This window comes from Mustela lutreola, chromosome 11 (genome assembly GCF_030435805.1).
Source record: "Mustela lutreola isolate mMusLut2 chromosome 11, mMusLut2.pri, whole genome shotgun sequence".
Taxonomy (NCBI): Eukaryota; Metazoa; Chordata; class Mammalia; order Carnivora; family Mustelidae; genus Mustela; species Mustela lutreola.
The window spans coordinates 35,271,683-35,297,650 of record NC_081300.1 but is presented as its reverse complement, the minus strand read 5'-3'; the positions used below and the strand labels follow the sequence as shown (position 1 = coordinate 35,297,650).

Here is a 25,968-nt window from a genome sequence, read left to right as displayed (position 1 = left end):
AAGTTGGGTTAAAGAAAAATGAAAAAATGGGGCTCCTTCTGTGGCTAGGCCTGGAACCTCACAAGGTCACAGAATGGGCAGGACTCTTTACCCCTCAGAACTCCAAGGAAGGTGTTTTCATGTGAATTTCTTTCTAGAGATCTATAAGAGACCAAGATGTACTGCTTCCTGACATGGCTCCATCACAGGAGTGAAACTGTCACCACCCAGAAATCATGTCGGACAACAGGCGGCGCACATCCCATCTTCCCCTAGATGCCCAGAGATTAGAACATTCTCAAGAAAAAGTTCCAGAGGACGAGGCCTGCTCAGGCCCCTGCATGTGTGCTCTTGCCATAGAAACCTCCCCTGGTTGGCAAAAGTGGTCGATCAGTAGGTCCCACCCTGAGCCCAGCTGCCTCCCTGCCCGGTCAGGCACTGGGTCCATCCCCACCTGCTCACCTGAGGTTGGGGTCATGGGTGCGGCCGCCAGGCCATTCATGTTGAGGGCCGCCATCTGCTGCATCTGGGCGGCGGCGAAGGCAGCCATGGGGTTCAGGTAGCCGCCCTGCGCGACTGATGCCATTAGTGCCGCCTGCTGCTGCATCAGCTGGGGCAGAGGAAGTGGAAAAAATATCATGCGCTTCCAGGGGGGGCAGCCCTCCCCACCAGGGGGGCTCAGTGCCCCGGGGATCAGCCTCGGGGGGGGGCGGCTCTGAACCCCAGGGAGCTCGGGTCTATCTCCCCATCCCCCCCTGCCTGAGAGAACCATATTCATAAGTCATGGCAGGGCCTCAGGGACTTGAAAGTTGTGGGGGGCAGTAGACTGGATCCACGGATGCTGCTCAGGCCTGTCAAAGGGCTGTCATCTGTGGAGATGTGACGGCCAAAGTTCTAGAGATACGGTCTGTGGAACTAACTTGGCATGGATTTGTTGAAAGTGATCCTCACCTGGAGTCTGCGGCCGAAGCAACAGGAGGACATGACCAGAACTCTAGGTACCCCCAATGTTTTCAGAAAGGTGAGTGGGGACTGGGTAGTTTGTGGACATGGCCAAGTTTGGACACTGCTGAGAAAGTGAAGTGAGCTGACCTCTTCAGAACAGGAAACCTGGCCTACCTCAGTGCCACTCACGTGGGGCTGTGGTTACAAGTCTGGGGTGGGGGCAGCTTGGGGGAGATGAGGACAGAGGCGGCTCCAGTGTGGAAGGAAGAAGTGGGTGGCCAGCAGCATGAGGCAGGTCCGGGGGGACCTCAGGGGTTAGTGCAGCTGTGGAACACCCCTGCCAGGAGTGCCCAGAGGCCTGAGGAGCCCCTTCGGAGAGTGAGGGCAGGAGTAGTGGGATGACAAGCAAACACCTGAGCCTCCCTCACTGCTTGGAAAGGATGCCTCCTAGGGGCCTCCACTCCCTGGGTTCATTCCTCTCCACTCCTCATTGCCCCAGGGCAGCAGAATATTCTGGGCCAGGAGCAGGGCTCCCGTCAGTGCTGTTAGCTGTCCTAGCTCTTTGGGGCTCTGAGCAAAGTGAGCTAGAGAACAGCTGCCCCCCACCCCCGCCCCGCTGAGCCCCCACTTACTGCCTGTGCGTAGGCGCCGTAGGCCCCGAACGGGATGGCCATGGGGTTGAACATGCCCATCTGGCCAGCCATCTGCTGCATCCGCCGCATCGTGCGCTCCTTGTCAGTGTCGGCAAACTTGACCACCAGACTGGACGAGGCTCCCTGCAGCCATTAATGCGCGTGAGGCCCCCTTGCTCCAGCTGCCTCCTCTCCCAACTGTCCCTGCCCTCAGCCTGGACCCACCCGATCCTCTCCAGTGGGGGATGGGGGGAGGGGGTAGCGGAAGGCTCGCTCCCGCGCTTGCACTGGGCGGGGGTTTGGGGTCTTAACTCCACCGCGGGCGGTTTTTATCTAGGGGCAGTCCAGTTCCTTAACATCTCTGGGCTTCGGAGTCCTTGTCTGAGAAACGGATATACTGATACAGCCTTCCTTCTCTTGGGAAGGCTGTGAGCGCCTCACGGTTGGCAAGGTTTGGTACGATGTGCGGGGGCGGGGGAGGGAGGGAGTGGGGGGAAAGGTGGGTGGGGCTCTGCGGGACTCCCGGCCCCTCTGCCCCCTCCCCAGCCCCGGCGGTGGGGGAGGGGTGGCCACTCACCGGCATAGTCTGGCTGCCGTGCAGGGCGTTGATTGCGGCTTGCGCCTCGGCGTGGGAGGAGTACTTCACAAAGGCGCACCCTGGGGGGACGGGAGAGGCTGAGCCAGGGCGCGAGGGCCCCCAGGAAGGCCAGAGAAGCGCTACAGGGCTGAGAGGCGGGGCACCGGAGGGACGGAGGGAAGAGGGCGCATCCCAGATGAAGGCAGAGAATGGGTGACCCACAGAGACTGAGAAGAGAGACATCGAGAAACACAGAGACACAGAAAGACCTGGAAGGGCCGGAGAGTTAAGAGACCCCGGAAGTCTCCCTGCCCCTGTCTGGACTCGGCTAGAGGCCTTCCCTTCCTGGGGCCGACCGCCTCGCCCCTTCCAAGTACGCTTCCCTGGCTCGCTGTTCGCTGGTCGGGTCCGTCCCCACCAGCTGGGGGCGGCCCAGGACAAGGCTGGCGGTCGGTGAGGTGCAAAGCCCGAGGCCTCGCCCGCCCGCTCCCCCGCCCCGCCCCCACGCACCCTTGCTGTTGCCATCCGGCCCGCGCAGGATGGTACACTCCTCGATGTTCCCGAAGGCCTCGAAGAGGCGGCGCACGTCGTCCTCGGACTGCTGCTTGTTGAGCATGCCCACGAAGAGTTTTCTATCTTCTGGAACAAAATTAGGAGATGCTTACCCGGGCCGGGGGAGCCGGGCTGCACCGGAGCAGGCCCGGGGGTAAGACGGCGCGACCGAAGAGGAAGGGGGAGGAGGATAGGGTAGAGCTGGGCAGGGGAGAGGGCTCATTGCTGGAGAGGAGGGGGGCGGCTGGGGCGTAGCTAGAGCAGGCTGGGCCACAGGGTGAGGGGGTTGGGGGAGAGGGAGAGCGTAGCCAGAGGAGGAGGTGAGGAAGGAGGGGTTGGGTCAAGGATGCTGGATGGCAGCGACTGTGCCCCCTCGCGTCCAGAGGGAGCAAGGCCCCTGGTGCCGCTGCTCACCTATTGCACACAGGTGGCCCAGGAATGGCACATGGGTCGTTTAGGCAACCCTGCATTCCCTTCCTCCATCCTCTTAGACACACACTACCTTCTTGAGCCACCTTCACCCCCAGAGGCTAAAATTAACTCACAACAGGCAAATCTGCCTCAGGGCCTTTGCATAGGCTGTTCCCTCTGCCCAAAGTGCCTCCCACATCACAAGGCTGAATTCTCTTCTTCTAGGTCTTAGTTTAAATATTGCTTCCTCATCAAGGTCCCTCCTTTCTGCGGTCTTTTATTCTCTGTCTCAGCTCCTCCCTCTCATGGCCCAGACTGTGTCCCTGGTTTCTGTCTAGCTCCCAGCCCCCATTGCAGGTCCTCTCCTTGGGGGAAGAGACCAGGCATTGGTTGGAACAGCAGTACCTGGCACAGAGTGGGCCCTCAGCACAAAGTTACAGAGTAGATGAATGGATGTTGTGTGCCATTCCCAGGGTCACCCCTTCTTCCTCTCTCACATTGTTTGGCCTCCATCTGGTGTCCCTTCTTTGGTCTAGCCCATCCTATTTCATGCTGTAAAATTTAGCCCTGGGCACTTTGGTGGGGGCACTGCTAGCCAGCCTGCCATGAAGGGCTTACAACTAAGGTGCAGTGTGGCCCCATGGAAGGGAACCCAGGTCCCCAGCTGACAGCCCAATCAACCACCAGACATGGGATGAATGAGTCTGCAGTTGATTCCAGACCCCAGCCTGAGTCTTCCAGCTGATGCCCAGATATCCCGGAGCAGACATAAGCCTTCCACACTGTGCCTGCAGGATCCCTGAGCAGAACAAATGGTTGTTTTACTCAATTTGGGGCAAAATTGTTTTGCAGCCATAGTACTCCCCATGGCCAGGGGAGTTCACAGAGCTGAGGGGCTGACCTGAGGTCTGGAGCAGAGCAGAGGAAACCAACAGGTCCCTGCACCGCTGCACAGACCACCCCAGAGTCCTCCTCTTCAGGAAGACCTGACCTCTGCCCTGCCAGTACCCTTTAGCCCAGAGCACCCAGCACTGGGCACCTTCTCAATGACAGGGTGGCCATGGGTCCCAGCGCCTTCCATGCCCAGCAGGGCATCATTGCCAGCTCCTGCTACCAGTCCTGGACTGGGCATACCACATTGCCCTTCACCAGTAGTGGGCTTCAGCTAAAGCTCTGGGGCATGGAGCCCCAGCCCTGCCACCTGCCCTTGCCTGGGCTGCTTGACCCGGCTTCCGGGGCCATCCCAGGGCCCATCCCTTGCCCCATCTTCAGGGCTCTGGGACTCCAAACTCTGGTCTGGGAAACCAAGAGGAAGGAAGAAGAGAGAGAGAGGAGCAGTGAAGTGAGGAGAGCTGGGGGCAGATAGGGTTAGGGACAGAGGGAGAAGGAACATGACAAAAATGGAGGGAAAAGAATCAGAAACAGACAAAAAGGGGCACCTGGGTGGTTCAGTAGGTTAAGCAGCTGCCTTCTGCTCAGGTCATGATCTCGGGGTCGTGGGATCGAGCTCTACATCATGCTCCCTGCTCAAGGGAGCATCTTCTCTCTCTCCCTCTACCCCCTCCCCCTCTCATGCTCTAGCTCTCAAATAAATAAAATCTTTAAAAAGAGAGAGAAGAAGAAGAAGAAACAGAGAGCAGAAATGGGCAGAGGAGAGGGCAGAGAGAGAGGAGAGCCGGGTCAGGGACTCTGTTGAGCTCCCAGAAGCAGCAGCAGCATTCTGCAGGAAGTGGACAGATATTTTCAAGCCTTTGGTGAAGTCCTGAGACATTGCAACTGTGGACTGGAGGCCAGCCTAGGGCTCCCCCTCGCCCCCAGCACCTTTTAAAGACTCCGATTAAATGGGATTTCCAGAAAGACAATGAAGTGAAACCCCCTGCCTCCAGCTAATCCCTGGCTGTCCTTCTTAGAAATTCCTTCTCCTCCCTGGGTATGGGAAGGGGGAGGGAAGAGTAGGCCCCTCCTCCACCTGAGCCTAATTTAAATGCTGGGACAGCAGCCCCTCGCCTTCTCCTCTCTCCTGACGTCGGAATGTATTCCTTTATTATCATTATGACAGCCTTTTGATTGCATTAAAATTCATCCACACGTGCCTTTCTATCCAGCCACTTTCCTTTTGCCAGTTTTTTTTTTTCCCCTTTAATTTTTTCCTCCTCTCCCGTGAAATCTTGCCTTCCTTACAGTTCTTCAGTCTAGACCAGGGCCTGTCCTTCTGGAGGCCCTTCCTTCCAAACGTGTAGGGGGCCAGGCTCCTCCTCTCCCTGACCACCCACATTTCTCCAGGGAAACTGCAGCTAGCCTTGCCTTGCTGGAAGACTGAAAGAAACCAAAGAAACCCCGCTCCATACTTACTCCCCGAGGGATTCTCCGGTGACCCCAGCCCCACTCAAATGATGGTAATTTCCAGGATACCCCGTTTGCCTCCTTTTCATTCCTGCTGGGCTTTGGTGTGATTCTCATGATTCTCTTTCAGACCAGGGGCTGGAAGGATTCTGAGTCCAAGGGTGGAACTCTTTCGGGCCCAGACCCTGGGGCTAAACCCCAGCTCCCCTCCTTGCAGCCATAGAACTGCTTCCCACCAGGGTCTTTAGGTCTACAAAATGGGAGGGAATCGTCCGTCCTGCCTTGGGTGGGAGGTGTTAGGTTTGCAAGAGATGCTACAGGGACAGGACCTGTTGAGCAGGTCTACAGTGAGGGCCATTACTCGGGGTTCTCTATCTAGGAGGAAGAGGAAATGGAGTGCCACCCCCCTCCTGATTTATTCCTGCAGCAGGAAGGAGAGAGGCAGAGCTGACAGCACATCTGCAATAGGCCGCTTCCGAACAAGGCAAAGGCCACTGGGGCTGTTGCACAGTGGCCCCAGAACTAGTGTGCTGTCCCCCAAGGGAACAAGGCCTTAGAGTGGCAGAGCGGGACCAGGCCCTGGAGAACTTGAGAGGTCCTGCCTCTGCAGATGAGGAATGAGGAGCACAGAGGTTGCTCCAAAACACACAGCTGCTGCCTCCCTGGGTCTCTTGACTTCCCAATCCTATAACCCCTTGCTCCTGCTCCCTGCTCTTTTTAAATGTGAGTGCCTGTGTCTGTGGGGGTGGGAAGCACCTGGGGTTCAAAGGGAGCAGAACTGTGACACCCCGGAAAGGCTGGGCAGCAGAAGGTAGGCACTAGGCCTGGGCCTTGCCTGAACCCAGAGAGGGCAGCTCAGCCCTCTGTGCCCTGTGTCCTCCCACCAGTGCTAGGGACTGCATCGTCTACAGCACCCCCAGATAACGCATGGGTAAAGTATGCAGTTCTGGGTCCAGAGAAGACATTCATGGCTATCTTAGAGCAGGGCCTGGATCAGAGCCCCTGGCGTCCATCCTGGGCCCACCTTCCGGTGGCTCCTTCGGCAAGCACTTACTGAGCACCTACTGTGAGAGAGAAGAGACAGCCAGGAAATAGCTCTGGACTGGGCACTAGCGGGACCAACAGTGGAGGTGGGGAGTGTTCAGATGCTGAAGGCTTCCAGAAGGAAAGCGGGCTGGAGCTATGCTGTCCAGAGGACAGGTGGGGGTGGGTGGCGGGGGGCTCTAGGCTCACAACAGAATTTGAACAAAGTCTCAGAATTGGAAGGGATTCCTAAGGCTGCTCTTGTCATCCACCCCTAGGGGTCCCTGCATGCCTCAGGGCTTGCAATGGGGGGACCTGCTCAAGTTCAATTTTGCCTTTCCAGCAGCCTCGTGCCTCTCCCTCCATCAACACACACCTCTCCCGTTCCTCTGGCTTCAGGAGTCTTTTTTATTCTCCTAGAACCTCAGTCTAATTAAACATCAGTTTCTCAACCTCTAAAGAGCACCGGGTGCCAGCCCCCAGGAGCCATACAGAGGTGGATAGGTGCTTTTGAAAAGGCAGTGGCATCTGGTTGCCAGAATCTTGGGCTTTTTCCAATTCCTGAGAGAGAGAGAGACTCCTGCACTCCTTCACTCCGGACCTCAGGGCAGGATGGGGCCAGGTTGGAAGGATTTGCATTTTCAAAGGAGGGCCCAGAAAACACCAAAGCCATATAACCCCAAAGCGGGTTCAGGACCCGCCTCTACACAGGCTGTCTCAGGATGGTGCCTGGAGGGTGGGGGGAAGGGCAGATGTCCAGGGAGCTTCTCCAGGGCCCTGCAGGGGGAGTGGGGCCCTGAGTCGGGTGGAGGCGGACGGTGGCAGGGCCCCTTTGGCTTGCCAAATGGCAGCCCTAGCGCTAATGCTCAAATTCCGGTTTAATTTCCAAAATTCGATTCACTCATTACCATGGGCATTAAACAATATTTCCTGCTTAAGGAGAGACGGCACTGTGGGCGAGTGTTCAGATGGTTAATGCCTTTTATTGCCACAGTAGACTTTTACTGTTCTCTTTCCTCCGGCTGCTGACGGAGGATTTGTGGGAGGACGGAGGGGAGCTGGGGAGAACCCCAGGGCTAGGGGCCAGCGTGGGGAGTAGGTGGCTTTGAGGTCTGTGGCTGGTGGGGAGGGCAGAGGAATTGGTGGGGGGCTTGGCTGCTGGTGGGGATACAGGGCCAGGCGGGCAAGAGACACTTTACTTTGGGTCCCGGGAGACCCAAAGACAGCGGTTTGGGGAGTGAGGAAAAAATGCCAGATGTTCACAGTCACTGAATCAGAGGTCTTCCCTCCTGCTCTGCAGGCTTTGGACCCCAAGGTGCTCCAGCTGGGGCCAGAGCCGAGACCCCAGGGTGTCCCACATTCCTGCCTCAGCTGCTAGCAGAACCAGGAGCTCCGAGGCCCATCCCATGCGGGCACCTCAAGCATCTCCCAGGCTGTTTTGGGACCTGGAGACTTCCCCAGGTGCCTCTTGGATTTCAGAACCATCTGCTCTCCCTGGAGATGATCTCAGGGCTCCAGGGTCCACAGACAGCGAGTCTGAGGGGAAAAGGCTTACTCCTGACCCCTAACTTCACTGTGGATCAGGAGGACCTCCAGTAGAAGGGACAGGAGAGACACACCGACTGGATGGGTGGGGTGGGGGTGGGGAAGACATCTTTCAGGCAGTCACTGGGGCTGTCTGTCAAACCAACCTCAGGCAGGTCACGTAACCTCCCCGCGCCCGTTTCCTCATCTGTAAGAGGGTGGGAATAGCTGTTGTGCCCACCGTGTCAGCCTGTAGGAGTTAAATGAGCTGAACACACAGGGTTTTAGCACAGAGTGAATGCTCCCTAAGTGCACCCATTGTGCCACTTACAGCTCTTACCGAGCTCACCCCCCCCGGGGGGGCACCCCCACCCTCATCCCCAGGGGTGTGGAGAGGAACCCCACCCCATACTTTGAGATGAACAAAGTCATGCTTGCCCAGCCTGGGCCGAGAAGCCAGGCTGTCCTTTGCAGTACTCTGCCCAAATGACAGTGTTCGGGGGACCACAAATTGACCCCCCAGCCTCCCCCAGGAGGGCTACCCGGATTGACCCAATTTTAGTATATGTGCTTCGGAAGCGAGCACAGCCTGGATTGGTCCAAAATGAGGCCTTTCTCCCAAAGTTACACTGAGCCCTACCATGTGCCATTTCCACCAGTATGGCTGGTCCAGACCCACTAAGCCCCTTTGGCTCCTAAGGGACCAGCGGGCCTCAAACCAATCATACGGATCTAAATCTCTGCCCTTTTCAAGACTGATTATGCCCCAACCCAGGGCCTAAGACCTCCCAGGCCTCTTATTTGTCAGCCCGAGTAGAGGTCCCCCCCATCCCAGGAAAGCAGACTCAAATCTGCCTTCCAAGTAGGGGTGGGTTGACAGGGCGGTTGGGGAGGGGGTGCTCCTCTCATCACAGGGATCCCCACAATTGCCCCCCTCAGGTTTGTGGGGGCTCTTTCAACATCCCTCCCCCATCCTGGGTTAGGGGCCTGGGTTCAATCCCTCTGCAGCCCTGTGATGGGGTCAGCCACCCTCCAGAGAGTCAGTCCCTTCACCTGGGACATGGCCTGGGACATGGGGTAACAAGCCCAGCGGACGTGGGTTCTCAGCAGGCAGTGTAAAATGAGGAGAAGAGTTGCGCCCTCCTCAGTCCCCACAGCACACACGGAGTCAGAGCCAGAGCCAGACCAAGGGAGGCAGCTGGGCGGGGGCTGTCTCCCCCTCCAAGGATAAAAGCCTTCCTGCCTGGGAAGAAGGCTGAGGGAGACATCAAACCAGATCAAAGGCTGCTGGAGCTGGGCTGGGGCTCCCTCTCCACCAGGGATGCAAATGAGGACCCTCAGCCGGCTCTGGCCCCCGGGGGAGGCGGGGGAGGTGGGGGAGGCGGTGCCAGGCCTTGATCTCCCAGCTCCCTCCTGACAGGCAGCGTTTGATGTGGGGGTGGGGCGAGGCAGGAGCCACAGAACTGCATCCAGTCCCCTCAGTGGCATTCCTTCAGCCAGCCTGCCTCCCTGCACGTCAGGGTCTGCCCTGAGCCCTGTGGGTCACCCCTCACTGTCTCCTGACACCCACCCAGGCCCGTGCTATCTGCTCTCCACACAGCATGCGGAGGGGTCAGTTCAAATCCCAGGCAGAGACCATCGATTTGCGGCTCAAACCTCACATGGGATCCCATTTCACTGGGAACAAGCCTGGTCTTCTGGAGGTCGGTAGGGAACGACACTTCATTTGTCCTGGGTCCCTCCTTCCCTCTGCTCCACACACCTAGGGCTCCAGGCTGTCTCAGGAACCCTCCTGTGCTTCCCTGCCCGGGGCCTTTAAGTGTCCTGTTGCTCCTCTTGTCTCAGAGATCATGTTCTAGACTTCTTCGGAGCCCTCACTTCCCGAGAGCCTTCCATCCCGTGTCACTGCGCGTGGAACATTCCTGACCATGCTACTTCAAATCACAACCTTCATTCCCCTGCCTTCTTCCCTGTATTTTTTTTTTTAAGCAGTGTTTTTTTTTTTTTTTTTTAAAAGATTATTATTTATTTATTTGACAGACAGAGATCACAAGGAGGCAGAGTGGCAGGCAGAGAGAGAGAGAGAAGAAAAGCAGGCTCCCCGCAGAGCAGAGAGCCTGATGTGGAGCTTGATCCCAGGACCTTGGGATCATGACCTGAGCCGGAGGCAGAGGCTTTAACCCACTGAGCCACCCAGGCAACCCTGTATTTTTTTCATAATGTGAATCACCTTATTTTACTCACTGATTTATCTCCAGCCTCCCTTCAATAGAGGCCAGGATGTGAGTCCATTTCACTCACTGCTGAAGGTCCAACGCCTGGAGAACTTGGCATGTCGAGGATGCTCCTATATATTCATTGACATGAATAAAGGAACCTGTTTGCTCAGTGAGCCTCAGGCCCAGGGCTCTGATGAAGCTGGCATGGGGGCAGGGGCCGGGACGAGGCACTGATCTCCAGGAATCCTCAGTAGGAAAGGAGGGGCCCTGGAGATGAGCGCAGGTGCAGAGCCTGGAGCGGTGAGCTGTGTGGGCAGGGCGTGGCCAGGGGTCTCTGAGGCTTGGGCTGGGCCCTAAGGGATTCGCAGGCCGGGGCTGCCAGGTAGAAATCGGGAGCCACAAACATCCCAGGTCTGAGAGCAGCACATGCAAATATTCTCCACACACCCGCAGTCTGAACACCTCCCTCAAGGCCTGGCCCGTCACCTCTGACCCCTGCACACTTGGCCTTGAACTCACAGTCTCCGTCTAGGGTCCTTGTCTGTGTCCGTTCTCACTGCCAACCATGTGCTCCCCAGGCTGGGCCTAGCTCCCCAATTCACAGCAGCAGCCTTCCCAGCCCCCGTGTCACCCTTTTATGACCAGAACGTCACAGAACGTCCACTGCCCGAGGGCTGCACTGATCAGATCAACTCCCTCCCCGGACTGACTTGCTTATGTCAGGAGGTGTTTAAAAACAGCAACAATAATACAAATCATCATGGTTCTCCAGTACTGAACGCTCACTTTAACCCAGGCCATGAGAGAAGCTCTTCACAGGTATTGTGGCTATTTCATTATTTCCACTGTGTAGATGGAGACCCTGAGGCCCAGGAGAGCTGAGTATCTTTCCCAGGATTGCACACTTAGTCATCAGTGAAGCCAAGCCCACACTCAGTGATCTGAGCTGAGCTCTCCGGTCCGGTCACCCTCCCTCCAGGGGAGGACAGTGTTACCTGGACATCTCACTCCCTCTCCTTTCTCGCCACCCCTCCACCTGCACACAGAAAGCAGCAAGGGCATGATGGCCCACTGCTTCTCCACGTCCAGGGCTTCACTTCAGAGCCCAGAACGGGACCCAGGCAGGGCACCCATAACCTGCTGCTCAGTAACAAGATAGCAGCAGGCTCCCCTTCTCCTAAAGGCCCGGAGACCTCTCTTCAGGCCTCACAGGACCTCCCCAGGCTCACTCACCCCTCTGCCCAAAGCCCAGCTGTCTTAAACTTCCCCAGGTGACAAGGAAATATGCTCTTTCCTGGTGAGTCCTCAGGCCTTCCCCTTCCCTTGTCTAGGCTGCAGGGTCCTGTCGCCTCCCCACATAGGACAGGGGACCTGTTGGCGGAATCCACTCTCCGGGTGGTCAGTGTCCCTCCAGCCCCCTGGTGGCTGCCCGGAGCACAGCTGTGGCTCTGTGCCCACAAGGGCTTGCAACAGGTTTCAGGAGACAGGACCAGAGCATGGGGACTGGCACCACCCTGTCCCCATAAACGGCCACCACCCACCATAAACGGCCCTTGCACACTGGTCCCTTACACTACTAGAGGCTTTGAGCAGGCATAGGGGGCCTGAATTGTGCAAGAACTGAGCCCTGGAGGTTCAGTACAGGTGAGGGGCACGGAGACCCCCACTGCACCCTTGTTGCCTCCCTCTCTGACTCTCCGACCCTCAACCCACCCAGAGTCTGCACCGGGCCTCCCAGGGGGAGCCTGGGTCACAAGGTAGCTCTATGGAGAAGTCACCTTTCTCCAGGGCAGCAGTGCGCAGCCGTCTCTCCAGGTAAGTGATGATACATTGGATCTGCTACAGTATCCTTACCAGGCGTGCGGCACATGGCAGACGGCCTGGGGTTCTGCTGGGACTTCTCGGCAGCCAAACCCTGTTGTCTAATGGGGTTTCCACCGGTGTCTGGTGCTCTCCACAGCATTTCACCCATCACAGGATAATTTATAGCATAATGGGGCCTTTTTCCCTTTATATCATGTGGGAGCATAAATTATGGCCAGTTTGTCCTCGGTGCTCAAGGAGACAGACAAAGCCAGGCTTTATTCCCACAAAAAGAGGTGGCTTCTGCAGGGGACAGGTGGGCTAGCGTGGCTGGAGGATGCTGGCTCACAGGAGAAGGAGAGACCCAGGAATGCCATTCAGAACATCTCATTGGCAGGACTGAGAAGCTAGTCAAGGTGGCCACAGCTACTGGGGCAGAAGTGAAAAGACCTGCTTGGGGCCACTCGTCTCTATTCACTTCTGCTCGGGGCTTGTCTGGTGCACGGTAGAGCTGTGCGGCTGTGGCTTGAGGGATATGGTCGGCCCTCAGACCCCTGAACCCCAGCCACAGCTCACCCTCATCCCCCCAGTGGTGGCTGAACTTCCTACAGCCTTACGGAGCGAGGGGCTGGTCCTGGGTCCACCCCGCTCCTCCCCCCCGTCTGCACAGCAGGGGGATGGGGCAAACCCTCTGCTTGTCTGACCCATGGCCCAGTTTTCACATTGAGGGTGGGGCTTCTTGTGGGTCAAGGAGGAGAGCAGTGTCCCGACTTCCCACAGCCTGCTGCCCGTCTTCCTGGGGAGGGACAAGCACCTTGGGGTCAACCTTGCTAGTCTAATACAGCAGTGGTCATCCTTGAACCCAGAGGCCACATCTACTAAGCCCAGTCCCCACCCCGGACACTGTGAGGAAGACTTCCGATGAGCCTGGATGGGATCATCAGAGGCCTCTCAACCCACCCTCCTCTGGCACCACCCAGTGTAGGGGTGACATTTCCTGAACACCCTAGCAGGAGTCTCAAGGCAGCCCAGAAGACAGGTGTCCCACATGCCCCACCAAAGAGCCCAATCCTGCCCAGAGCCCAAGCGTTTCCCTAGAAAAACAAAGCCCGCTCCTCCTTCCTTGTACACCCTTTCCAGAATAACAGCAGAAGTCTTGGATCTTATAAGACGCTGGTTCTTGGCTCTGACTGCTAGGAAAATCACCTGGAGGCTTTCAAAATACGGATGCCTAGGGCCAGCTTCCAAGATTAGGGACTAGTCTGGAGCCCAGGAATCAACAGTACTGGCTTTGGTTTTTCGTTTCTTTGAAGGCCACTCAGATAATTCCAACGTGCAACCAGGGCTGGGAAGAGCTGTGACGGGTCTCCAGCTTGCTCCTGGCCATCTTCCCCTCAGGAACAACCTCTCCAGCCCTAGGCCTGCCTGCAGGAGCTCAGCCCTCCAGACGGTGGGATTCTGTGCCTGCTGGTGCTAAGGGGGAAGATGGCATCCACTTTCTCTGCCCCAAGCCCTGAAGCTGGGCCAGCCCTGCTCTGAGAGGAGGGTCCTGGCCTCTTCCATCAACCCTCAGGTTTCCTTCCTGTCCATCTTTGGTCCAGCCACCTTAGCCCTCTGGGAGTCTCCGCTGTCCCCCAACCCCCTTCTCCAAGTACACATGAATTAACTCATGACTGATAATGGACTTCAGAGAGACACAGAGATGGATGGATAGCAGACATGATTAATAGATGCTAGATACCCAGATTAAATGTTGGATGATAGATAGATACACAGACGAGAGAAAAATGATTGCTGAAAGCAGATAGATTTATGATCAATGGGAGTTAAATAGAAATGGGTAAATGTGGGTAGATGGATGGCCACAGTGTTCCTGAGGGCTTCAGATAAGGGGGTCTAAATGCTAAAGGTCAGAAAACTAGTGGTGGCCCCCCACACCTGTGAGGGTGTCAGCTCTCAGAACAAGAAGGAACCTGGGTCTGCTCAAGACCGGTCTCGAACCAACTTTCTCTTTCAACTCAGGTTCCTGAGCCTCCACCTTCTCTGATGGGCTTGTTGTTTACGTAGGTTGCTGGGGGGCTCATTTCTTGCAGATGCCTGAGGCTTCTCTATGATGTTTCCTTGAGCCCGCAGGCAGGCTGAGGGCTCTTCCTGAGCCCCCACTGTACCTCATAAGGACCTCCCTTCCTGGGGACAGGCCTGCCCATCTCTCCCATTGGTGCAGGGACCCCAGAGGTCAAGGCCACGCCCTCCCACCCCGCAGAGCAGGTTGGTTTTTGGAGTGTGGCAGGCCGGTCAAGACCCTGGAGTTGGATGGCAGGTGTTGGCCCATATGGCCCTGCAGAGATTCATGCGTTCCCTCCTTCTCTCGGGGACCATGCCCTCAGAGAGGACAGTGAGAGCTGACTCGTGCCGAGCACTTGCTTAGGAGCACTCTAATTTCGTGAGGTGGGTTCCACTGTTATCTCAATTTACAGATGAGGAGACTGAGGCACAGAGCGGTTTGGCAACTTGCTGGCGGTCCCCGAGCTCATCGACAGCGCAACCAGGATTTGAACCCATGTGGTCTGGCTCCCCATCTCTCATCTACAGACCCTATCACTCCCTGACCTGCTCACCAGACTGGATGGTTGTGAGGCTCAGGGAAGCTGAGAACCTGGGGCTCTGGGAACTGGAAAGGCCGAGAATTTGCGAGACATTTTTTTCTAATGACTAATGAGATGGTGAGGGGAGTGTCTGTTTCATCAGGAAAACAAACTATTCTGAAGGGCGGCAGCATGGTAGCCGTCGAGTGTGGCTGCCCCTGCTGATGACAGAGCCACCTGCTCTTGTCACCCAGGGGGGCCTCCTGAGGCTTTCGGGCTGGCCGTGTCAGGTAAGTCACAGAGTGGCAGAAAGGGGACACTCCGTGTTTCAGAAACCAGCTTGCCTGCTCTGGACCCCTTCTTGTATCAGGCCTGCAGATGGTCCACAAACGCTGTTCAAGGGACAGTGTCAGGAGGTAGGGGAGCCGACCTGAGCCTCGGGTCGAAGTGCTTCTGGACCGGGGCCTGAATGACCCTACTGCGGAAGGGCAGCGCCAGACATTAGAGGCCGGGCCACCCCACCCAACTAATCTGGGAAGAGTGAGGCAGGGAGGGGTGGGGACAAGGAAGGAAACCTGCCGTGGGCGCACAGAGGAGAGAACGTAGAGTTCTGTGCAGCACAAGTGCCCGTCTGCAAGGAGCACTGTTTCGAAAAGCAAGACACAGCCTGGCACCAACAGGTCTTGCTAAGGGCAGCTGGCGGTGGCACGCATGTGAAGCCCACTCTGCATGGAGCAGCATGTCTGGGAGGGAAGGAGGAGGGTGAGCCCCCGGCTCCCCACCCAGTCCTCCCTGCTCCGCCACCGTCAGACTCTCCCACGGGTGATGGCACTAGCTGCCCTTCCGTGCCAACTGGACATTTGCAGACATCTGCCCCCTTCTCACTACCATGTTTCAAGATAACACGGTTATATCTCCATCCGACAGCTCAGCAAACTGAGGCTCCCAGAGGCTGGGTGACAGGCTCAGGCTCACCCCAGCAGTAAGTGGACAGCTGTGCCGAGGCTTCTTTGGTGTGCAAAATAGAATCTAACTCACGTGTGCCTGCCCCAGGGCTTGGAATTCCGTCCTTTGGGTTCTAGGCCTTTGGGCTCAGCTCTGTCTTCTTCCAGGAGCCTTTGAAATGTGGGGGCGCCTGTCATCTCAACCTGATTGATTTTACCAGAAAACGAACTGTCTGATCAGAGGGACCAGCAAAGCATGGAAGCCCCAGTGCCTGAGAATGGAGAAGGAGAAGGAGAAGAGGAGGCATGGGGCTGCAGAGGGCAGCTGGCGTCTAGGAGGAGGACTGCATGGTGCTGGGCTAGAGGCTGGTCTGCAATCATAGGAGGAGGAACGGTGGGGCCAGGTGCGTGGACGGTGGGAAGTGTGGGCTACAGCAGGAGTCCCGCCCCGGGCTTGGAGTGAGGAAGAGGAGGCCAAAGAAGCAGGAGGAGCCAGAGAAACAGGAGGAGAAGAGGGGATGACAACAGCTCTCAGCCTGCGTCCCCCCATTGGTGGCCACAGGGACGGCCCCCACCAGCGGCCCCTCTCTCTCCTCCCAGCGCTCAGTGGCCAGATAGCCAAGGGCAGGGGTGCCGTCCGACCTTGGGGTCCCAGGCACTTCAAGGTTTGTCTGCCGACTGCATCCGAAACACCTCACTCCCAGGTAGATGTGACTATTTTTCAAATGCACGTAGATGCTGTTGCGATGTTAAAAGTACCAATTCATTTAAAAGCGCTGCTGAACTCAAGGTAGCTTATTGCCGTTTTGCATTCTCTCAAACAATGGATACTCAAAGTAAAACATCTGTCAAGGGGGTGCTGATGAATTTTTGATGTTAAAAATGGCTCTTAACCTTGAAAAGTCTGGGCGTGCTGATCTAAGGAAGACAGCAGGAGCTCGAGGAGCAGAATGTGCCCTGCCATAGCTTAACCCCAGGCCTGGTGCCATGTCAGCTGCGAGACCAGCGTCACCCACCCAGAGGGGACGATCGTGATGAGGGCAGCAGGCTGCGCCCCAGACCTGCAGTTAGGAAGCTTGAGTTTAGCCCTGAGTCCCCTGAAACCGTGACCTGGGCCCAGCCCTTCAGCAGATGCTGGCCAAGGAGTTTCTGTGCTTTGCCATCGGGGGTGCCTAGCGTGGTGCCTGTCCCATAGCGCATGCTCAAGAAATGCTGTTTGAACAAACAGTATCAGTAACTCACAAGTCAATGAGTAGGTTTAGTCTGAGAACATTGAGAGTTGGGAGGGGAGCCTGGCCCACCCCCTAGTGTGACCCGAGTCAACCTTTAACAAAGATAGGATGGGACCCTCCTTGGCCTTTTTGGCTAGAGGCCTGGGTTTGGTTCCCATCAGCTGTGAATGGGGCAGGGGGCTCAGCCTGGCCTCCCCGCCTTAGCGGGGCAACAGGATAATTAAGGCCTCCCGCACTGGGCCAACCGAGGGACCCAATGGGGGAGGCCATGGGGATTTAGACTCCCTTTGAATAATGAGCAGCTCCTGGCGTGTTGACCACTATTCATCCGCCTCCCCTGACCCTAGCACACCGAAGATGTCCCTCCTAGGCCTCCAGGGTCCAGAAGTATCCCTGAGAGCAACCTATTTTGACCAACTCTATTTAGATAGAACCCATATTTGATATAGCCTTCTTTCTAACCTTTGTAAAAACTGACTAGCCCCTTGTCTGTGATCAGCACAGCAAGGCCCTGTGTCCCCTCGAATACTTTGCCAGTTCTAGGGAACTAATAATGGTGGGCACTGAGATAACAAGGTTTTCCTTCCCGGTGAGGGTATTTTTTTTTTTTTTTTAAGATTTTATTTATTTATTTGACAGAGATCACAGGTAGGCAGAGAGGAAGGCAGAGAGAGAGAGGGAAGCAGGTTCCTCGCTGAGCAGAGAGCCCGATGCAGGGCTCGATCCCAGGACCCTGAGATCATGACCTGAGCCGACAGCAGAGGCCCCAACCCACTGAATCACCCAGGTGCCCCCCGGGTGAGGGCATTTTAACAAAGCCCTCCGAAGCCTTAGTCCAAAGGAAGGAATGGAAGGAATGGCGATTCATGGGGACCAGTCCGGCCCCCTACAACAGGGGAAGATGTGTGGTGGCTTGGAAACCTTCTAAGACTCTTAAGCCACTCTGTAGAGGTCCCCACCCACTCTGTCTTGGGCAGGGCTATGCTTGGAAAAGGTTTCCAGAACGGCTTGCTGTCTGCTTTTGCTCCTTCCCTTCTGCCCAGAAGTGACCCACATAGTCCAAGTACTTAGCACATTGTCTGAAATGGAAGAAAGTTGCTTGGTTATTAGTGGTGCCTAATGATATTTGCATAGATTAACAGACTTTAATACAATCATGAATGCCACAATCCTGAGAAAATAATGAAGAAATCCATTACAAAGTCATAAAGTAACTAAGTCAATACAGTAATAATTTGATCCCATATTAGTAATAATTTCATCTCCCGCTGCAAGGTGATTTTTACAAGGTGCACCGTTTCTGGACAGTTTTATAAATTTCACATTTGTTTGAGATAATTAATTAACAAAATAAAAAAATATACTGCTGGTATTTTATACAATAAATTAGTCATTAGTCTAAACTAGCAAGCTGGGGTAAAACTTACGGAGACAGATGTGCTGGGATTTCTAACTTCTTTTCGAACGGCCTATAACCTTCTCCTCGGCACAACCCAGAGGCTGCCTGGTGCCAAGTGGCTCAGAGGGACCGTCAGGGCCAGCAGAAGCCCATGGAGTGTGTGGTGAGGGGAGGGCGGAGACCCAGCCACAGGCCTCCTGGGCATCCTTCTCTGCTGTTCCCCTCAGGCACTGCCTTTCCTTCCTAGGGCCCCTGCAATAGGAAACTGGAACTGGGTGGTGTAAAGCAGCAGAAATCTGAGGCCTCACAGTTCTAGAGACTGGAAATCAGAAGCTGAGGTGTGGGTTGGGCTGTGATTTCTCTCCAGGCTCTAGGGTAGGGTCCTTCCTTGCTTCTTCCTGGCTTCTGGAGTTTGCCAGCAGCCTGTGGCTTTCCTTAACTTTCGTCCCGTCACGACGGTCCCTGCCTCCACGGTCACATGGCATTCTCCCTGTACGGCCTGAGTCTCTGGCTTCCAGTTTCTTCTTTCTTCTCAAGGCCCCAGTCTTATGGATTGAAAGCCTACTCTAATCCAGTATGATGACCTCATCTTCATTTGCCCCCCTCTGCAAAGACCCTATTTCCAAATAAGGTCCCATTCACGGGTTTTGGGTGGGCAGGAAACTGGGAGGGACATTATTTAACTCACTACAGGCACCAAGGGCTTTGGGATGACCACTGGCCTTCCTCCCCCAGGAAGTAAGGAGGTGCCAGGGTCTGCCAGATCCGCTACCTGGCAGGGGCTGATGGTTGGAAATCCATGGTTTCTTGAGAAGTCATCCGACAAGCTAGAGGGGAACTGTGGACCCCCTGAAATGGTCCACACCAGTGCATTTCTGTATTTCTCCTAGGGAAAGAGTTCATAGGTTCCGGAAGATTCTCAAAAGAGCCCAGGACCCCCAGAGGATTCTTGTCTTGTTACCACGTAAAACCTTTGGGCATCAGGGAGGGAACCAATCAGCCAACCAAGCAACCAATCAACAAAGAACTCCCAGATACACAATTTTACAAAGTTTCCAGAATGTTCCAATACTCTGTAACCCAAAAGGGGTGTGGGTTCTGCAGTTTCAGAAAAGAAGCTGTTGGAATCTCTGACAAGGTGAGTGCAGGCATAGGGGCTCCCATGATCCTGCATCTGGAATGAGAACTTCAGGGGGAGAGATCTTTGGATTTTGAGTGTATTATCCAGCAGCTCATCCCCCAGACCAGCTATGGGTCATGAGTTCATTTAAAAGTCAGCTTCTATGATGTACCCCTCCCCACCCAGTCCTTGATAAAAATGTTCAACAAGAAGCCACAAAGAAGGACGTCTGGGTGGCTCAGTTGTTTAAGCATCTGCCTTCAGCTTGGGTCGTGATCCCGGTGTCCTGGGATAGACCCTTGTATCAGGCTCCCTGCTCAGCGGAGAGTCTGCTTCTCCCTCTGACCCCTCCCCAGCATGTGCTTTTTCTCTCTTTTAAATAAACAAATAAAATCTTAAAAAAAAAATCTTAAAAAAAAAAAAAAAAAGAAGCAGCCACAAAGATAAAAGCCATAGATGCCACCAAGACCTCCCTTCATTCCCACTCAGCTGTGAGTTAACATAGATGACTTGACACCATGTTAGGTGTCAAGATGACTTGACACCTTCATCGCCCACCGTCAGAACGGGCCCCCAGCCCCTGACCCGGCTCACTCTGCCGAACCACAGTGGTTCCCAAGTCATCATCACTTTCCTTCAAGGGCTCTCGAGCCACCAGTTTGATGAATTTATTCTAGAAGTTTGCCAAGGGTAGTCTTTAAGATTGACAAACTGCCAATTTTTGGAATCCAGTACCCTGACCGTTTAAAAACTTGTTCCTTCATTCATTTCTAGGCTTTCCAATGCCTCATAGATGACCCCTAGCAGCTCCAGGAGCCCATCTGCCTGTTCCCTGTGCCCTCCCAGGGCCACGGCTCACACTGTGGAGAATTAATCTAACTATGGGGCTAGGTCGGCTCTCTTGGCCTCATTTGGATGCTAATTCTCTTTTACAGTGTTTCTCCACATTTCCCATCCTGAAGGCCAGTCTCATTGCTGGAGGAGATAGGTAACATGCAGAAGTTAAGCTCTACTTCCTCTTAGACAGCAGTTTACAGTTTGCTTCCCACACAGGCATAACTGGTGAGTCTCAGGCAGGAAGGTGTCTGCCCAGCCCCGTGGCTGTCTTTCTGGGCCATGGGGGTGAACAGTGATTATCTTTCTGTCTCTGGGGCTCTGGTTCAAAGCAGGGGGAGGCGATTCCTCATGCTGAGCGGCACCTTCTCTCAGGAGCAGTGCTGCAAAAAACCCTGCTCCTGGGGTCTCTTTGGGATGATGCCTCAGCCCATCCCAACCTTGGCACTGGAGGCACTGACTGAGGAGGGCGACAAAGGACCTGCTTTCTTCCCACCATTGTCCTCAAGGAGGTCTTCCTGTGGTCCCTGGTGCCTAAGGCATGTCTCATGCCTAAGAAGCCCTGACTTGCACCTTTTTACGATGGAGCTTTTAGACGGAGCTTGAATCTGATTTGGGATGCAGTGGTTAAGAAGTTGAACAAGCTATGCTTTGGGGGGAAAGTAAAAGGTACTCCCTGATTTCAATGCCAGCAGACCCAGGCAGGGCTGTGATGAAGCTACACGTGTTGGCCTGGGTCAGCCACTATTCCATGTTGAGAGGACCCAGAACATGCTCGGGGCAGAGATGCTCTCCTAGAAGCTCCAGGAAAGGACTGTGTCTCTTTTTGGAGTTTCTGCAATGTAGCTGTCATCAGAAATGGTATTTTTAATCTTGTTCTGCAGATGAGGAAACTGAGGTACATAAAGACACATTGAGAAGCTCCCCACAGATGCAGAGTTAGTAAGGGGTAGAATCTGACCTCTACACAGTCTGGACCACACCTCTACCGGTTGTTCCAGGGTGGTCCCAGGTTGTGCTCAACCTCCAGCAGCAAAAGTGGGACCCGCAGCTGTCACTCTCTTCCTGGGGCTGCCCCTTGCTAATATTGGGGTCTGGGGGAGGATCTGGGCTAGGGGGCAGGGCCCATGTTCCAGCCTGGCTCATTACCAAGGAGCTGCACAGCCTGCGCCGTGTGTCACTCCCAGGGTGTCTGCCCTCTCTGGGAAATACAGGAGTGTGGCATCGCCCTGTCCCACTTGCTTGGGGAGGAGCCCTTGCAGGAGCTCTGAAGCCCTCTTCTGGATATTCAGGATGGCCACCAGGCCCTGTCACTTTCCTCCCTGCTGGTTCCTTTCCTTTTCCGTCTTCTACAAGACCCCTCACTGTGGCCACTTGGCATATCCTCAGGTATACCTATCTCTTGGCTTTGTCGTTCAATCATCTTTCTGGTTTGTTTTGAGTGTGTTGAGTATCATATAATTTATTGTCCAAAACTGGGACCCTTGGGAGGTTGAAAGGGAGCACTACTAATAATGCATCCTGGCAACTCAGGACCTGTCCTGGCCTATTGGAATTTATGGGCAACCTAGTTTCATGCTGCCTCCCTCCCCGCTGCTGACCTTCGGGTGCCTTCCCTGTGTAACACCCCTCCCTTGAAGCCCTCCCTGACTGCCCCAGCTTATACCGATGTCCCACCCAGGCAGCAGCCCATGGGTCTGGCCCCACCCACTGTTGTCCTGCATCCCCCCACAGGCAAATGAGGACCAAATCTGGGAGCAGAGGCCCCCTCCAGTTTTTTCCTGCGCACCCACAGGCAGGATGAGAAACACACCAGACTGAAATCAGACTCCGTAAAGGCTCTGACCTAAACCAGAAGTCAGCTAGGGCTGTACCAACACCCAAGAAGACATAAGAAGGAAGCAGGGGAAATCAAAGCAAGGTTGTGGGATGGTCACTGGAGATGCAGCTGGAAAGGGGGCATGATCATAAATGACCCCCCCCACCCCCTGGCCTATTGTGTTCACTGGGAGGTGTGACATGTGAGTGAGGGGACTGGGGGGCCCCTACCCACTGCCTGCCAGGGGGTTTTCCATCCCACCACTAGAATCTTCTCTTTGAGGTAAACACTGCTGTCCTCAGAATTCACTTTTAAAACGCAAAATCACTTCATCCCTGGAGTCAACAGTCTAACACCAATTCCTTTATCAGATCACATTCCTCCTGCCTGCTGCTGCTTCCAAGCACCTGACAAGGGGTGGGGGGACCAGTTTCCCTAGGAACCTGGGCATCCTCTTAGGCAGCTGACCCCTCCTAGTTCTGTCTGGGACACCCCATCCTTCTCAGGCCCACTTTATGGAAAGATAAAAGTTATCAGTAGTGAAATGTATACATCTTGGGTGTATATTTTAGTAAGTTTCGATGAATGCAAACACCCACGTACCTCACCCCCCTACCAAGATATAGAACACTTCCATCTCCCCAGAAGGTTCCCTCGTGCCCATTTCCGGGAAGCATCCCAACCACTTCGAAGGAATCCAGCGTTCTGACTCTTTTTCACCACAGTCAGTTTTGCCTGTTCTAGAACTTCGTACCGGATGGACTCATTTCGGTCTGGCTTCTTTGAATCAGCATGATGTCTGTGAGATGCATCAGTGTTGCCTGGGACCCTGGGTGCCCCCTGGCCCAACAGTTTACCAGCCGCTGTCTTCAGGTGCCAACAGGGCCGGCTGGATGTTGGGCAGAGACGCTGCCACTAGTGTGGTGTGGTTCTATGCCCACGGCCCTTTTCTGGGAGCTAGGAAGACAGCCTGGCCTACACTGGGCTCACAAGCGATCTGCTCGCCTTAGCTCCACAGATGAGCTAAAGACCAGAGGTGTCCCCGGGAGTGGGCGAGGCTTGGGGGGGCAGTCTGAACCACGGGAGCTCAGAGGGACTACTGCTGAGCCTCGGGGTCCAAGAGCACCTTGAGCAAGTGCAGAAAGTGGCCCAAGGATGTGCTAACACTCCCTCTCCCGAGAACCACAGCTTTCAGTGCCATGACACCCAGTACCCGGGTCTTAGGCATGTCCATCTCTCCTTTGTCACTGCAGTGACCGCCTAACTGTCCCTTTCCTTTCCCCTACAGTCTGTCTCCACCCAGCAGCCAGGGCAAGCCCAGCATGTCCCTCCACTGCTCAAAGCAGCTTCTTATTCCCTCGGCATAAAACTCAAAGCCTTTAAAAGGGTCTATAAGGTCCTCCATAGGGTCTGCCCCCCACCACGCTCCCCTCCCCTGACTGCTTCCCTCATTCATTTCCGGCTACACTGGGTCCTGTCCTGCCCTTGAACACTGGCTGACAAGCTAGAGCCCTTGACTGGGCTTCTCGCACACTACCTCCCTTCTCCCCTAGTCTGTAGGTCCTGGAAGGACGGAGATGGTCCAGGGCTTAGCACAGGGCCTGGCTATGCTCACAAACATTCCGTAGAACCCTTGAGTGATGAAACGCTTCCCTCAGTTGCCCAAGGGGGTCTCTGACCCAGGAAGGTTAAGCAGCCCTAAACAGGACCACAGCAGGTGGGTGGGTGCCAGGCCAGCTAGAGCAGGTCCGAGATGAGCCCCCTCTAGACCCCCCCTCCACACACACACAGTCGCAGAGGCAGGGCGAGCCCTGAGCCAAGGGTGGGGGGCCTTGACCAGGCAGACCAGAGGAAGTGCAGTGGAGAAGGGGTCCTGAAGCCCAAGCTGGGCCAAGCTTTCGTTCAGCAACCCCTGAGGCTCCCACAAGCACCTGTTGCAAAGACTCTCTTGATTTCTGTGCTGCTTCATTGTGCCCTTGGGAGTGAGGCAGTGAAAGAAAGTGAGCGGCAGGCCTGGCGCTCTGGGCTGGGAAACTCACCAGTACGAGGGCGGCGGGGACCTGGCCCTGAGACAGAAAGGGAATCTTGGGGCCCACTTGGAACCCTCCCACCCTGAGGGTCAGGCCCAGGGGGACAAGGAGGAAAAGGAGAGGAGAAAGGTGGAGGGTCCAGGGCAGAGACCCCAGATCAAGCAGTGACGGAGGGTAGAGGCTCCTGAGGCCAGAACCGGAAGGGGCCTCCTGCTCCTCGCTCCTCACTCACTCCCGACTCCTGGTGAAGTATTTACAGATCTGTTCCCATGGCAACCGAGGCTTCAAAGTTACTCTCACAATTCTGTTTTCTCAAATGTGTTTCTCTGGTTGATTGCACAGAGTTTTCTGGAAGCCGGCCAGGCCCAGTGAGTCGCATTTGCAGCCCTGCGCTTCCCTGCCTCTGACCCTCCCCTTCCAGATTCCATGTGGGCCTGTGAGGCTCTCCAACCCTCCCTTCTAAGCATGCTCTACTGTGGCTCAGCCTCCCCCAGCTGCTGCCAGGGCGGTCCCAGGGCCGGGGATACAGAGCCCTCTCCCCTCCACCACCTGGAGCCTCCAGTTTTCGGGATCCTTTGCAAGCTCCCTGGTCACCAGGACTCCCTCCTCAGCTTCCCGGGCCCACAGGGAAGACCTGAGCCCTGGGCTCCCTCTGGCCCAGGGCCTGGTCTCTCTGACCCCTGCTCTTGTCGGTGTGCACGGACTGCGCCCTGCATCCCACCACTGTCCCCGTGGGGCCCTGTCCTGTGCACTCTCCATTCATTTCCCAAGGCCCTACTCTGGGTCAGGCCATAGCAAAGAGAGTCCCTGCCAGCAGGGGGCTCACCTTTCAGTTGGGTGGGGGGAGGAAGATGAATAAGAAAAGATCAGGTAGGGGTCTATGCCCTGAATACAATAAAACAAGGTGTCAGGTGGGGAACCTGGGCCAGGTAGCTGGTACAGTGGGACAGGCCTGGGTGGGAGGGACACAGGCGCTGAGACCTGAGGAGCAGCGCATATGGGGAGAAGCTCGCTGGCCAAGGGAACAGCGTCTGCAGCAGGGAGCAGGGATGTTTGTGGGAGGGACTGGCAGAGAGGGCAGCCGCAGGTGGAGTCCTGGGAGCAGCAGGGCAAGGCAGGGCAGGGAAGGGGCTTAGACGGGAACACGCCTCTGAGAGACAAGACAGGCAGCCTCTGGGGCAACTGTCGTGGAGAGAGCAGCTCCGATGGGGTCCCCGTGTGGAATAGGGATGGCAGGGACACAGGTGGAGACGGAGAGACCGGAAGTAGGGGGCAGTAGGTCCTCAGAGAGAGAAGGAGGCTCAGAAGGGGCCAGGGCCAGGCCAGGATGAGGGGCCACTGCAGGAGCTCCCACAGCTCCCTGTGTCCCCACTCACTCGTGTCCCTGCCCCATTCCGCCTCTCTCCTCCACCAGACCTGCCGGCAAGGAATGGGGATGGGTGCCTTCCCCTGCTGCTGTAGAAGCTCACTGACGGCTGGGGAATTTGGTCCCGCACCCAGGTCCACAGCACTTCCAGAGGGCAGAGAGGGCAGCCGCCCACAGCCCCCAGGACTGGCTCCAGGCCCAGCAGTAGAGTGTGCAGGGTGAGCGCTCCTGGAGACGCAAGCCCGGAGGACAAGTGTTCTCTCTCTGTCCTACTGCATCCGGGGCTCCTGCCAGGCCGCAGGTAGGACCAAATGGTTTCTCCCAACTCCGCCATGCCGGAGCTGCACCTCCCCAGGTGGGGCTCTCTTGCCTCGTGCTGCCCCTTCACCCATCCCGTGAGCCCCCGGGAGCCCCTCCGGGGAGGCACTGGGAACCTAGCCCAGGCTGAGCCATCACTCTCAGTCAGGCCCTGCTAGGAGAGAGAACGCGCTGACTCTGCTAATGGTTCACTGAGTGGCTGTATCTCTATTATAAATGATTTAAGTCACCGGCATTTAATTGATGTTATAAATATGATATTTATGACACGGTATGGAAAACGATGCGATCTCCCGATACTATACATCATGGA

General features: G+C 55.8%; 1 protein-coding gene across 50 annotated transcripts in view; it reads right to left on the bottom strand.

The window, feature by feature from the left end:
• The window catches only part of CELF4 (CUGBP Elav-like family member 4), a 287,772-nt gene that overhangs the window by 25,898 nt on the left and 235,906 nt on the right, over positions 1-25,968 (bottom strand). For 28 of the 50 annotated variants that reach the window (XM_059139818.1, XM_059139814.1, XM_059139816.1 and 25 more), the window contains exons 4-7: positions 2,644-2,772; positions 2,134-2,213; positions 1,557-1,700; positions 442-589 (exon numbers count right to left, since the gene is read on the bottom strand). In XM_059139818.1, coding sequence (XP_058995801.1) covers positions 442-589; positions 1,557-1,700; positions 2,134-2,213; positions 2,644-2,772 — 501 coding nt within the window. The remainder of the gene's footprint in view (positions 1-441; positions 590-1,556; positions 1,701-2,133; positions 2,214-2,643; positions 2,773-25,968) is intronic. The other 22 variants (XM_059139864.1, XM_059139817.1, XM_059139821.1 and 19 more) reach the window with 1 other exon arrangement.